Source organism: Sapajus apella, unplaced genomic scaffold (assembly GCF_009761245.1).
Source record: "Sapajus apella isolate SASKATOON/1434 unplaced genomic scaffold, GSC_monkey_1.0 scaffold79, whole genome shotgun sequence".
NCBI classification, from domain to species: domain Eukaryota; kingdom Metazoa; phylum Chordata; class Mammalia; order Primates; family Cebidae; genus Sapajus; species Sapajus apella.
The window spans coordinates 8,944,776-8,959,852 of NW_022437019.1; the positions used below are offsets into that span (position 1 = coordinate 8,944,776).

At 36.8% G+C, this 15,077-nt stretch overlaps 1 protein-coding gene across 5 annotated transcripts in view; it reads left to right on the top strand.

Moving 5' to 3' along the window:
* The window catches only part of GABRB2 (gamma-aminobutyric acid type A receptor subunit beta2), a 267,646-nt gene that overhangs the window by 132,722 nt on the left and 119,847 nt on the right, over positions 1–15,077 (top strand). For all 5 annotated transcript variants that reach the window (XM_032252724.1, XM_032252728.1, XM_032252723.1 and 2 more), the window contains one exon: positions 7,749–7,831. In XM_032252724.1, coding sequence (XP_032108615.1) covers positions 7,749–7,831 — 83 coding nt within the window. The remainder of the gene's footprint in view (positions 1–7,748; positions 7,832–15,077) is intronic.

The window sequence follows — 15,077 nt, forward strand, 5'->3', positions numbered from 1 at the left end:
TGCCTAGACCAAGGATCAAGAAGAGTTTTTCCTAGGTTTGCTTCTGGGATTTTATAGCTTTGGGACTTACTTTGAAGTATTTAATCCATCTTGAGTTAATAATTGTATATGGTGGGAGATAGGAGTCCAGATTTCAGTGGTGACAACTTAAAACAGAGAATGATTACTCTTCATCAGGGATGCAGGCTTCCTTTAAGACATAACTTAGAACATAGTATTTTCTCACCTCTGAGATAAAGAAAGGTCTATAGATGAGACTGCCAGGAATGTAATACAAGAAAGGTTGGTCCTCAAAGAACTAACAACAGAAGAAAAATAATGACTGAGGCTGATATATCTATATCTATTAATATTTTTGATTGAGTAGTATTTATATGCTCACAAAAATGAGATTTTGTTGCATAGTGCTGTTTTGACTCCGCAGGCATGCTATTTAAGGGAATGTCTTCATAATAGTGCTTGCATTTGTGGCAGAAACCTGTGTATCCCTTTAATGGTCACAGTTTCTTTGCAGAGGATAAGATTCCAGAAAATCAAAGAGTCACAGAAGGCCAAACAGCTGCAGAAGAGTACAAATAGCTCTAATCTGAAATGCATGATTTATCAAATGGGAACATGATTGCTAGCAATCTTACTTTTTTTGGTGATTACAGAGTTGAGCATAGTACTGCATGTGACTCTATACGAGGACTTTTAAAGAGCTTTTAAAAAACAATTATGCATGAGTCTTGGAGATTTTAATCTAAGCAGAAGGCCTTTGTGGAGGTAAATCAAGAGGATAGAACAGCAAGGAATGCTGAGGGAGACCTTCAATCAGGGAAAAATATTAAGTGGGACTCCTTGGGGAGAGGCCTGTATTTGCTTGTCTGGGGTGGGCTAATCTACATAATTGACTAAAACAGAATGAACAGCTGTGAAATATAGCATTTGAATGTGTGGGTAAAACAAAATTACAAAATATACAAGGTCACAGAACATGTAATGTATTTTCATGGGATTACAGAATTTCTAAGTTCATTCAGTATATAAGAAATTGATCAATCCTCCGGAGAAGCTAAATGACGTTACCAAGCTCAGGTAGGTAGGTAGTTATGACATGCTAGTTAATGCCGTCTCTGGAGTCAAACATCTAAAATTTATATTCCAGATCTACCCCTAACTATGTGTGAACCTTGGGGAAAATCACTGTACTTTTTTGTGCCTCAATTTTCTCATGTATAAAATGGGAATAACAATAGGACTTAACTCACATTAATGAGATAATATATGTCAGTGACACTAGATGGTATCTGGTACATAGTAAGTGATCAATTAATACAAGATATGTTAGTTATTAGTTAGAGTACCAACGTGAAAGTCACCTAGCTCCTACAACAACGTTTTACCTGTTCTACAAAAGTAAGAGCATATTACAAGGGAGATACTATAAGTAAGATATTAATTCCATTTCCTAACTAAAATGGTTGTGAGACACACAATAACATCAAGTCTTCTTAGAGAATTTGAAAGTAAAAAATTTTTAAAGCAAGATTGGAGGAAAAAAACTCAAGTGAGCCCTTCAGGACTTTTCAGAAATTTAGTTCATACTCTAATGCTTAAATTCAGCAGTTAGATCTTTCCCCCCAATAGCCGAAGTGCTTATTTTAGTTTGCTTGTTAGTTTGCAAAAATATACATCAATATATTTTTTATAATTGGCCTTTTTAACATGTTAATTTTTCTCTAGTAATTGATGTCCACTAATGCTGGAGAATTTCTTTATTCTTTGTAATTAGAATAAATTGTCCTTTTATGTAAAAGCACATTTTGAACAAAGTAAAAGCATGCTGTGTATTACAACAATATGTTTTGAAAACAGGGTTAAGACATCTAACTTTTTAGACACACAAAGATATTGAAAAAAAATACTTTTTGTGTGTGTGGAATAATTGGTTAGTTGCTTATATAAGGAAATCAAACAAGGTAGAAGTCCAAAGTCACTTTCTTAACATTTCTGGTTAAAATCCTAACAAGATTCTCACATGTTTAGACACATGTCTGACTATACATTCTGGTCCTGAAGCCCCTCTTAAGGAGTCTACTGAAAGGCCCAAGTTATGTCAGGTTGACTATGATTCTGAGGTTTTCATTTTGGCTGGCAAAGGTATTTGTTATTACTTAATAGCTCTCTTTGGTCATATTCAGACTTGGATCCAAATATCATATCCAAACTTGGATTGCTGGCTAGGCAGGTGGCTTATCCCTGTAATCCCAACATTTTGGGAGGCCAAGGTAAGAGGATTGCTTGAGCACAGGAATTCAAGAGTTGCCTAGACAATACAGTGAGACCTTGTCTCTACAAAAAATTTAAAAAGTTCACCAAGTATGGTGGTACACGCCTGTAGCTCCAGCTGCTAAGAAAGCTCAGGTGGAAGGATTACTTGAGCCTGGGGAGTGGAGGTTGCAGTGAGCTAAGATCATGCCAGTGCATTCCAGTCTGGGTGACAGAGTGAGACCCTGTCTCAAAACAAAACAAAACAAACGTGGGGCTTGGCGCAGTGGCTCACTCCTGTAATCCTAGCATTTTGGGAGGCCGAAGTGAGTGGATCACCTGAGGTCAGGAGTTCAAGACCAGCCTGGCCAACATGGTGAAACCTTGTCTCTACTAAAAATACAAAAATTATCTGGGCGTGGTAGCAGGCACTTGTAATCCCAGCTACTCTGGAGTCCAAGGCAGGAGAATTGCTTGAACCCAGCAGGCAGAGGTTGCAGTGAGCTGAGATCATGCCACTTCACTCCAGCCTGGGTGAAAGAGCAAAACTCTGTCTCAAACAAACAAACAAAAACCTTGGAATACTATGATACCATCATTAAGTCTCAGGTAATGACACTATAAAGCATTTACTATGGGTCTGGTACAAAATTCTGGCTTACTTGTTGTATTTCTTGATTTCATAGATGGCTTGAGTGACTGTTAGGCTGTGCTGTATATTTGTTTTCTTGCTCTATGTTAATATTTTATGACACAAGTCATTTTTGTATAATATTACCCAATGGCTAAGTAGTAAAGAGTTTATCCAAACATCTCTTAGTCCAGTCAGAATATTAGCATTTCCCAAGGGTGGTCTTCATCATGCAAGAGAATTTACCCCATAGAAGACACATTTCCACTTTTAACTATAGAAGATTTATTATGGGTAAATAAGACACATTCTCGAGGCATCATTGACTCTGTCCTTGGATCGAAGACAGAGCTGTCTCACAGTGGTCTTAAAAATTAATCAGGATACCTGCATAGTGGTGTGCTAGCCTGACTTCAAAGACTCCTAGTAGTGGTGCTGAGTTATTTAAGGTCCATTAAGGATGTTTGTCATGATTCAGAAAGACATGTTCATGAAAAGCTCATTAACTGTATTTATTTTATTGACTTCTTCCTGTAGAAACAGCTCTGTTATAAATCAAAAAGATCCCAAAGAACAGATTTAGATGCTTATTCCTGAGCTTTTTGGAATAGATTAATTGCAGGGTAGCTTCCTCTATATTTTAGCTTCCAAATATATTTGAGAGTTTTTACATGAGCTAAATATGACACTTACTAAATATAGAGAATTTCATCAAAATCCTCAGTTTGAGAATGGTTATGTTTATTGATCCCTCCCTTTGTTTTATTTATTGTTATATTTGCTATATTATTATTATTATTATTTTGGTGGGGGGTTGGTAGCATGTACCAGGTACTTATCAAAGGGCTTGAAATATAAGTATGACAGAACAGATGTGGCTTCTGATCTCATAACCCACCTGGAAAGATGCAAGTTTGTTGTACATCTATATTTTGTTTCATAGAATTCCATACATATGTAGGGAGTAATTATCTATTTTGCACATTTATGTGTTGGGACGCTATTTACATCCACCTTGATATCTCTGCCTTACTTATAATGTAAATGTGTGGGTATTCTACATGTCTTTATGTACATAAACATGTACTCATACTGCCAAATAACTTCTGGTAAAATGAGTTATCACTGTATCTGCAGATTAGCAGTGGTAATAACTATAACAAAAGTTACAGAACATTTTATGAGTTAAAAATCTCCCACTTTTGTTATATCACAGCAAACTAGCAAGTTTTCACTGAAAATTTCAGGATGAGGCAACTAAGTGTCAGAGAATACAAATGACTTGTCTGTTACTCATTTTCGACTATATGATCAGGACTCCAAATGGATTATTTTGGCTCCAAAGTTTCTGTTCTAATCCAAGAGTAAAACAAAATTACAAAATATTTACAAAGGATTTGTAAGTGTCTACTCTTACAAATCCTTTGTAAATACTGACTAGAAGACATTATAAATGTCTTTTAGCTTTATGAAGTGTATTATAACATTAAAACAACAGTAAAATGCTGGACTAAATAGAAATGTGTTTGTGAGGAAACACTTTTTTCTACTTTATTTTTACAACATGAGTAGACCTCTTTGCTCCTGCAGTAGCATTAGCCAATCTATTTTTCTTGGTGTTTGCTGCACCAGTTCATGGATGCTAGTTGCCATGAACATGTATCAGCAGAAAGTATAAACCACAACTTATAGTAGCAATTGCAAACTTCACTCATTAATACAATCGAGCCTTTTATACTTGGTTCTCTCTCTTTTTAATTGCAAATATGCCCCTGTAACTTTCATATCTTTTGTAGTCATTCTATAAGATGAGGTTAATTTTCTCTAGTTTCTCAAGACAGGTTTATTTCTGCCATTTTACTTAAATAGCTTGGCGTTTAAGATGCCCATTTGTACCTAATTTTACTTCTGTTGAAAATGTCAGTTCTGTATAGTAAAGATCTCTGTATGTTACTGGCAATTCAGAATGAGTGTATATGTAAAACCAAACTAAAAAACAAAAAACATCTGTGGACCAGTGAGAAATTTAGCCAAGTGTCACATAGCCAAGATAAATTGTAATTGTTTAACCTTGAGTGAAAAATAAAATGCAAATGTAAATTTTAATAGAATTTATAGAATATAGGAATTTGGTAAATCCCATTGAACCTAAAATTAGAATGTGTCTTAGGTTATAGAGCAAACCTAAGGCAAACCTGCGTCCTTTTGTTTTTAACTCTAAGTTAAAAACATAAACAATCAATTTGATAAGATAAACTCTTACCACTAATGTAATCTTAATTAAATGGATTAAAATATGTCATTGTTAAAAATATAAAAAGAGGCCAGGAACGGTGGCTCACGCCTGTAATCCTAGCATTTTGGAAGGCTGAGACGGGTCGATCACCTGAGGTCAGGAGTTCAAGACCAGCCTAGCCAACATGTCGAAACCCCATCTCTACTACAAATACAAAAATTAGCTGGCATGGTGGCACACACCTGTAATCCCAGCCACTCGGGAGGCAGAGGAAGGAGAATCTCTTGAACACAGGAGGTGGAGATAACAGTGAGCCGAGATTGTGCCACTGCACTCCGGTCTGCCTGATGGGAGCAAGACTCCATCTCAAAAAAATACTATATATATATATATGCATATATCTAACCTCTGCAACCTGAGACACATTCTAATTTTAAGTTAAAAAAAAGAGAAATAATATAATAAAATAATCCTCCAAATATTAATAGAAATACTTACAATTAGCAAAACCACCTCCTGGCCTCTTTATAAATTCATGTATTTATTCATTCAATGGATACTTATAAAGTTCACTAACAGCGAATAGAACAAAATCTGTGCCTTTAAACAGCTTAAACTTTATTGAAAGACAAATTCTTATAAAACATAAATAAGGCTGGGTGCAATGGCTCATGCCTGTAATCTTAGCACTTTGGGAGGCTGCTGGGGGAGGATTGCTTGAGGCCAGGAGGTTGAGGCTGCAGTAAGCTGATTGTGCTGTTGCACTCCAGTCTGGACACCAGAGCAAGAGCCTGTCTGTAAAAACAAATAAACCATAAATAAGCAAAATAATTTCAGATTGTAGTGATTGTTTGAAAGAAATAAACAGAAAGACAAGAGTGGAGCATTAGTTAAGGCAACCACTTTGGGTGGGTTTCTTGGAAAGCCTCTCAGAAAAGGTTATTTACAACTGAAGGATCAGAAGCAAGGGCTCTGTAAAGATCAGGGAGACAAATGTTCTAGGCAGAGAGAACAAGTAAGAAGGCCAAAAGATATTGATTGAGGACATGGAGTGAGGTGATACTGGGAAGGAAGGAAAGGACCGGAGTATTCCAGATAGAGCAGGCCATAGCCAGGACTCTGGCTCATCTTGGAAGAGCCATTGACAATGTTAAGCAGAGGAATGATAAGATCTAATTTATGTTTTTAAAAGATCTGACAGTTGTATGGATAATGCATGGTGGAGCAGTGAATAGAGAGGCTGGGACAGCAAGGTCCTGCAGTGACTTGGATGTGAGGCAATGGGGATGTAGACTCAGAGGGGAGGCAGTGGTGACGGTAAGGAATCGATGCAGCATAGCAAATTGGATTAGGTGAAAGAAATGAAGGAATTGGGATAAACGTAAACTTAGGAGACTTTTCTAACAGAGCACAAATCTGAATGAAACAGAAATCAAACTAAAGAGCCAAGAATGATTTACATCAAGTTAATCACATGTCTCCATTCTGCAGCTGAGGAGTGAGACTCTCACACCTGATTCAGGAATTCCATAGGCTCAGTCCACCTGGGTTACGGTTTCAGATTTTGTCCAAGACTTTTTAAATAAAAATGTCCAGCTTTAGATAGTTTCTCCCAAGCTGGAACTATGTCTTACTTCTCTGTTCCCAACACATAGTATAGTACCCGTGACACTGCAGTAAGCTAAAGTTGATCAAATTCAACATTAACTTCTAAAACTTTTAGTTTCCCTCGGCAGATGTAAATTTTTAAAGGGTCTACTATGTGCGAAGTATTCTGTTGGAGTTTTTACTAAAAAATGGAACTCATACCTGCATTGGGTGTGTTTTCAAACATGGGTTCTTTCATGATCCTATGCTGCCTCATTGACCAGAAAACATACCTCCATAACTCTTTTAGAGCTGTTTAAATTTTTTGGCTCCTAGAAGGTTTTCCATAGAAACATCAGTAAAAAATAATGACAGAAATATACAGACAAATTGAAGGAATGTATTTATTTTGTTCCTGATAAAATAATAAAGGTACTAAGTGTTTGAAATAAATAACTGTCCCATCCCATAGGAGTATACTGTCTAGAGGATCATGAAAACATCAGATTACTCAGGACCAAACAAATTAGGTATAAATAAAAGGCTGACTGTGTGTTATATTTAGGTACTGGCGAAATACTGTACTATGTATAGAAATGTGAAAATGATGGATCAAAACTAAGATTGATAGATTACATTTTCCTATCTTGTGAAAGGGAGAAGAAAATAAATGTGAGAAAAACAGGAATATTCTTTGCCCATATTCTCAGTCAGCAGTGATGCTTGTAAAATAGAGTCCTGGCACCACTCCACCTCCCCTCAAGACATTCTGGAGGCATGGGAAGTGCCTTTGGAAGAAACCCTCTCAGATTATTTTGGTACAAGTAATAATGGACCATACTTTGGGAAATGCAGATTCAGTCCAGTCTCTATCTTCTGAATCAGTGTGAGACTCATAAAGTAATATGGTTATCCAAAGTTGCGTCAGTCTTTTTCATTAGCACTTAGGCTAAATCACAGTCTCTTCTTTGATACTTAGATTGAAATTTCCAGCTCCAGCCTTAGACCTGCTATCAACACTCATCACTGCTATTTGTCTTCTAGAATCACAACCACAGCCGCCTGCATGATGGACCTAAGGAGGTACCCACTGGATGAACAAAACTGCACCTTGGAAATTGAGAGCTGTAAGTTTACCTGAGAATCCAGCTAGACTGGACTCTGCTTTAAGGTTCTCTTTATACGGAGGCCTCTGTTCCTGGCTCATGTCCAGACCACAGGCCCCGCGAAGGTTCTGCTAGCTCACTAAATTTGGTTGAGGGAGGCATTGACAGCATCTTTTCTCAGTTATGCTGCCACCCTCTTAGTCTCATCCCTAAATCTTCGGGAGAGATATTTAGGGAAGAAATAATCTGGCAATAAAAGGAATATGCTAACAGCCTGGAAGGAGACCAAGGGCTATTTCAGGCATTTAAAATATGCAATTGGTGCAAACAGTTACAACAGGCTTTGGAAAATAGGTGGAGGTGGCAGAGTGTCACAAGTTGTCCTGTCTTTGCCTCTCATAAACTTTCTCTCTTTGTAATTGCAAAATAAATGTGCTCTTTCAGATTAGTTAAAACATTCATAGAGTGTGGTTTTACAGAACGTTTTCTGTTGTTGTTTCAAGGGACTATTTTCAGTCTCTAAAGTATATTTTTTGCTGAAGGCCATCTGATGAGCAAGAGTGTGGTGTGTGTGTGTGTGTGTGTGTGTGTGTGTGTGTGTGTGTGTGAATTCTGTTTACTGTGCTGACCTGTTTTGCAGTGTGCTTGCTTTTCTAGGCCATGATTTTGTCTTCCACATTGATGATTCAGACAGCTGCCCTATTGGGTGGGCTAAAATGGTGATTTTATAACGATCTCGATTTTGGAGGTCACACAGGGAGGTGGTATGAGGTAGAAAAACATTTTGAGTCTCTGTCACTTCTTTGCAGTGTTTCCATACTTTAACCCACTAAATATTTGGAAGCGGACAATTTTATATCCAGAATTCTAGATAATGAGTAACTGGACTGCTGTGAGGGTACTCTTAGCCTTTGTGAGGAGTTTTAGCTCTGGCAAGCAGCATGACTAAATCATTGCTGTGAGCAGAAATATGGCATTTATGACACATTGTGGATATTTTTGCCCAATTCAAAAGATAGCTTCCAGGGATAATTAAATTTACATGTATTTTTGAAGAAACTGATTGCATACTTGTATTTCAAGTCATCATTATTTTCAAATTGTATTTTTGCCTTACAGAACTAGTTAATGAAATTGGTCCACAAGATTTCAATGATTATGTAAATATTTTTAGGATAGCGTTGCATATTCCATTTTCTGAACTTATGGCTACAACTTAGAAGGTATAATAATGTTCTACAAAGTCCAAGTTCTTTTGTAATTTCACATTGTTGATGTAAGAATATGCTGAAATAAGCATGTTGCCATGTACTACTCATGAATTTCTGTGGTGAAAGCATGTTTTGTTTCAATTTAGAGCACAAGAGCATTTTTTGTAGAAAAATTATTCTGGGATATCAATCATAGTTGTAGGTAGGTGAAGCACTTTCATGGATATTATTTCATTTGAGCCTTCCACAACCCTCTCAGATAAGTAAACAAGGTCTCTTTATTTTAAAGAACTTATACTTAAGGATGCAGGCAACACCCAAATGTTTTCTGTTATTAAATTATAATTTCAACTCGAATATTTAAAAATTAACATGATAGGCCAGGTACAGTGGCTCATGCCTGTAATCCCAGCCCTTTGGAAGACTGCGGCAGGCGATCATCTGAGGTTGGCAGTTTGACACCAACCTGACCAATATGGAGAAACCCCACCTCTACTAAAAATACAAAATTAGCCAGGCGCAGTGGTACATGCCTGTAATCCCAGCTACTCAGGAGGCTGAAGCAGGAGAACTGCTCGAACCTGGGAGGTGGAGGTTGTGGTGAGCCGAGATTGTGCCATTGCACTCCAGCCTGGGCAACAAGAATGAAACTCCTTCTCAAAAAAAAAATTAACATGATAATTCATTAGGCTTTACATATCGCACTTCGATTCACAGTCATCTTGTTAAATAAGGTCAATATAAATATTTCTGTTCTTACAACTAGGGAGTCAGAATCAAGATCATAAAGTGATTTGTCCAAGATCGTTCAGCCACTTAGTGGTACAGTGGCTCTGTGCTGATGTGGAAGATAGCTGACTTACTTAGTAAAGACACTGATTTTGGAGGGACCAGATGAACAGACCCTTATTCTAAAACCCCTTAGTTTAAAAAGCAGAAAATAGCCTGGCCTTATGGAAAATTGGAACTTATTCATAGACTGTTAGCAAATCATTGCTACAGAGAATTAGATATGGTGTTATATTAATGACATACATGATATCCAGGCTCCATTGTTGTAAATAGGTTGTTTACTAACTAAACATTGAAATGAATTTAGGATCCAATCTCTTAAACTACTAGTTCTCCAACTGATGCCTCTCATTCCATCTTATTCATTAATTCCCTTACTTAATCATACACTAGGCATTCATTCATTCTCATTCTTTTTCTCTGACCTCTTTTCCTCTCTGATCTTTCTCATCTCATCTTTCTCCTCATCTCTCTCTTTGTCCTTCTCCCTGTCGTTCTCCCTCCTCCTTCCCTCTGTCTTTCCCTCCCTTCTTTCTCTGTTTTTCTCCTTTCCTTCCTTCCTCTGGCAAGTGAAAATTAACCTAACTGTGGCATTGCTAAATTACTAATACCTTCTCAGCATGTCAACAATCAGTGTATTGGGTCAGTTCAGGAGAGGATAACATAACCTGATTCTGGGCAGCTTAGAGTCGGGAAACATTAGGATTGAGATAATTGTTCATCATTCATTCCCTCAGGAATTTATTTGTTCATTACATTTTTACTGAATTCTAATCATTTACCAGGTATTGTAATAAGCTGTAAAGATATAATAGTGAATAGCAATATACAATATCCCTGGCCTCCTTTATTAAGGTGAGGGAGATAGATATATAGGGGTTATGAATCCCTAATCTGACATGCTTTAGACCAGAAGTGTTTTGAATTTCAGATTGTTTCAGATTTTAGAATACCTGCAATATATTTGTTAGTAGCATATTACCATAATTAGCAGTTGAGCCTCCCTAATCCAAAATCTGAAGTGCTCCAATGAGCATTTTATTTGAGCATCATGCCAACACTCAAATTGACTTGGATTTTGGAGCCTTTCATATTTCAGATGTTTGGATTAAGGATACTGGATGTCTATAATTTAAATCAATACATGTATGAATATAAAATTGCATTACTGAAAAGTGCTGCCATGATGAAGTATTTAGTTCTATAGCATATTAAAGATAGGCTGTTTAAAGCAAGCCTTGAAATAAAGTACAGAGGACTTTAAAAGGTTAATATGGACTATATCAACTTCATAACTTGTCTTAAATATGGAGGGTTGGGGATGTTCTAGAGAATTCATGAGATTTGCAGAATTGAATGGGTCTTGATAATATTTATCACTATGAAGGCCATGAAACTTAACTGCTAAAATTGAAAGGAGAAATCCACTCCTAGGTGTTCCCAATTCTGTCTCCTAAAGCCACGTTTTACCTACATGTTCCTGTTATCTGTGTGGTCAGAGGCAACTCATCATACTTTGTCAACATAGCATGCATCATGTTTATATCTTTCTCTGAAACTTTCAGTGCAGGTTGGGAAAGAGGCACTGGAATACTCGCCTATTTTTCTAGGGAAATGTCACCCGAAAAGCACCAAACAACAGCAACGTTATGCCAAAGCGTACTTAAACAAAGTTCTTTTAAAGTAGGAAAGAGTTTAGGAAAGAGTTCTGGTACAGAAATAGTGAATCTTCCCAGGTGTGCCAACGCTTTGGTAATCTGATGCTGCCATGTATAATTTAGGACTGTTAGTACAAGTCAAAGATTTCTATCTTTTAAAAAAAAAAAAGTAAGCTTTAATCACATTGTCAAGAGGACATTGAAACTCATTATACTGCAAGGCCACTTAGTATGTCACATCCAGAAATTTAAAAATAGTGAAAAAGGGGTGGTGGAAGTATTATATATCTGTGAAATGGGAATAGTCAGGGTATTACTCAACTGTATTCTGTGCCAGCTCAGCTATACAGTACCAATGTCAACTACATGGCCTCATTATACCCTCCGCCTACCCCACTCAGGAGAAAAGCTGCCTTATCTAGCCATCACTCTGGTTCCTGATTTTCCACTTAGGGCATGTGAACTGCTTTTCTGAAAAGGAATAATGAATTCTCTAAACTGGACCTATTGATAAGCTGCACAAATTACTAAAAATCCAAAGGATAATTTTTTGTTCATTCATCTATGTGCTTTTGTCTCATCTTATCTCTGAGTAAGTTGGACTGGCCAGCATCAGTGTCTCAGGGAAGAAGTTTAGTGTTCTCATTTTCAACACTGTGGATTTTTCAGTCAATCTCAGCCATAATGGGATCTATGAAGAAGTAGAAGACATAAAACTTTCTCAGCAGGTCTTTCATAGGCACCTTCACAAGGATATACAAAGTGTTTACTGAGACAGCCAGTCAGGTATCTCCTTTTAAGATTTAAAAAAAGAAAAAAAGTCCTACACACTGCCCTTTGCGATAGCATCAGAAACCAGTTACTGCTGGCCTCTCACAGTCACTGATTACCTGAGAGACACTGGCAAAGTCACCTCCTTACCAGAGCCTCTTTCTTCGGGGTAAAATGGAAATAATAATACCTAACACGGGAGATTGTTATGAAGATTACATGAAGTCATTTAGACAAAGAATCTAACACATTGCTTTGGTCCATGGTAGACATCTAATAAATAGCAACTTCAGTAATTAATAATTATTATTACTATAATAATCCCAGTTTCGGTTGTTATATTTTGAAAGTCCCATACTGCCACAGATTGCACTAATTATGAGATTAGTAAATCTAGCCAAGGAGACCCATAGCCCAGCATCACTCTTCTCAACCTTCGTAGATTTTATTCTGGCCCTTGCTTTGACATTCCAAGTAAGTCTCATTTTCTGCAGTGCTATCTACTTCCTCACAGAATGTTTCAGCCAGCTGTGCCCACAGTATAAAACGCCAATTAATTTATTTTACTTTGGCTGGAGGGAAAAGAATTAATAGCTAGCTTCAAAATCCAAAGATGGATATTTAAAAACACTTTGACATCTGGACTTAGATTGACTTAGCGAAAGAACAGTCGATTTATAAATGTAATCCCTTCATGGTTTTATTAACATTTCAATTGGCCAAAGAAGGCAATCACCCCTGGTGATCATCTAAAGCCTATTTGATTGATATAGCAAAAGGTACTTGTGAGTGTGTGAGAGTGTTTTGGTACAGGCATCTCTTCTGCTCGGAGTATGCACCATGCTTTAGGAAGGCAGAAGTTAGAAATGTGCCTCTTGCTGTGTAACTGAATTCCAATTTGTGTATTATATAAAGACAACTTGTGGTTGGGTAATTGATGGAATAAAGGCTGTATTTTCTTTATTCAACAATTTTATTCTAAATCATCTTTATTGAAGAGGTCAGTATAGGTTGATACAGTGAAGCATTTGAGGTATTGCATCCAAATTTACTACCGCAAAGAGCTAATACATTATGCTATGTATTTGCTAATATTTCATTAAACATAAATATAGTATTTTTAAGAACTTAAAAAATGAAAAGTGCATTGTGTTTCCTCCATCCCCAGGAAACGTTGATGTACCTTAGAGTATATCAGTCATCTCAAAACATCTGTAACAGAGGAAGTAGTGAGCAGGTGGGGCTCTGTACAAATGTGATATAGTGAATAGGAAGGTATTTTTGAATAGAGATAGACTTGTCTAGTACGGTTTCCTCAAACTAACTAAACAGTTCACTTAGCTTCTTTAAGCTGTAGTTTCCCTTCTGTACAATATTGTGACCCTTGAAAGTAATAAGATAATCAAGATAGAGACATTTGTGCAATGCTTGGTACTGGTATTTCCATAAGTAGCAGCTGTTATCATTATAGCATCATCATTATCATTATCAAATTACTCCTGGAATACTGTGCTCAGTTAGAACATTTATCCTGTGGAAGGAACACTTAGGCTAGGAAGGATGGCAATGTTTGAACAGGATAGCTATTTTCAAATAAACATGCAATTTCCTCTTAAGAAAAGAGAGTAGACTCTGTGTACCCTAAGGGTAAAATTAACTAATGGTAAAAGATGCCAAAAGACAATTTTGGGCTGAAAGTTAAAAAAAGAAAAGTTCATAGCAGTTACAGCTGGTGAAAAAGCAGATGGGCTGCCGTATTCTGTAAAACCATTTGCTGAGAGTAAAGGAATTCTTTCACTGAGCAAGTGATGGGATTACATGATTTCTAAGTAGCTGTAGGTTACGGGTCACTTGGCACAAGCAAAAATGTATAGGACTTAAGTTAAAGGACAACTTGGCAGGCCCTGGTATGTGAAAATGCAGATCCCACACACATATATCTCTGACAGCAGGGCTATTTAGGAAAAGATGAAAATCACATCCCTGCTAAAATTTTAAGTAGAACAGCATATGTGTTTTGCTGATGGTCTGTTGTTGTTTAGCTAGCAATCTTTCTTCTCTCAGATTTTCCACATAGGAATACATCTCACACTTGTGCCTATGAGAAATAAGCCTAACACCCTAATATTTTTCTGTCTTTCTGAATAAACCTTCTTTTGAATATTTTGATCTTTTTAAGGCTCAACAGAAGAGAAGGTATGTGTGCGTATGTCTGTGCATGTTTGTGTGTGAAAGAGGGGTGTAAAGTGTAGGTGTTACATAATGAAGCTAACAAATCTTTTAGGTGATCTTTGCGTTATTTTAAATTAGAAAAATACTCTTGTAAAACTCTAGTGAGGCTTATTTATTGAGAAAAAAGCAAAGAGCATTGTAAATGCTCCGTGGTGTTACTACATACAAATTTAATTTGCTTCACTGTCCTATTTTGATATTTTCTTGAATTGTATTCAGTGTTGTAGAAGTGAGGAATTTATTTTTCCATCCTTGCTGTGTGACGATACTTTGTTGGAATGTGGTCTTGGTTTAACAATCGGTCCCTCATGACCATAGACAAGTGCTTGGATGTGCATGTAGAACCTCTGGCATCTCCTGTGGATATTTCTGACCTTGATGTATATCTGAACTCGAAGACTCTGCCTTTTCAATTTTTCCATTATTAGAAAGTAAAGTAGTGACTTGGATATAAAGGATATGTCTTAGCATTGAATATGAAAAATAACACTAAGAACCCTTCCTATCTAAAGTGTTTTTTCCCCTAGTAAACAGAAATCTTATTTGTTTAATTTCTTCTTTTAATGTCTTGATTTTTCTCCCTCTGAGGTTTGCACTAAATAG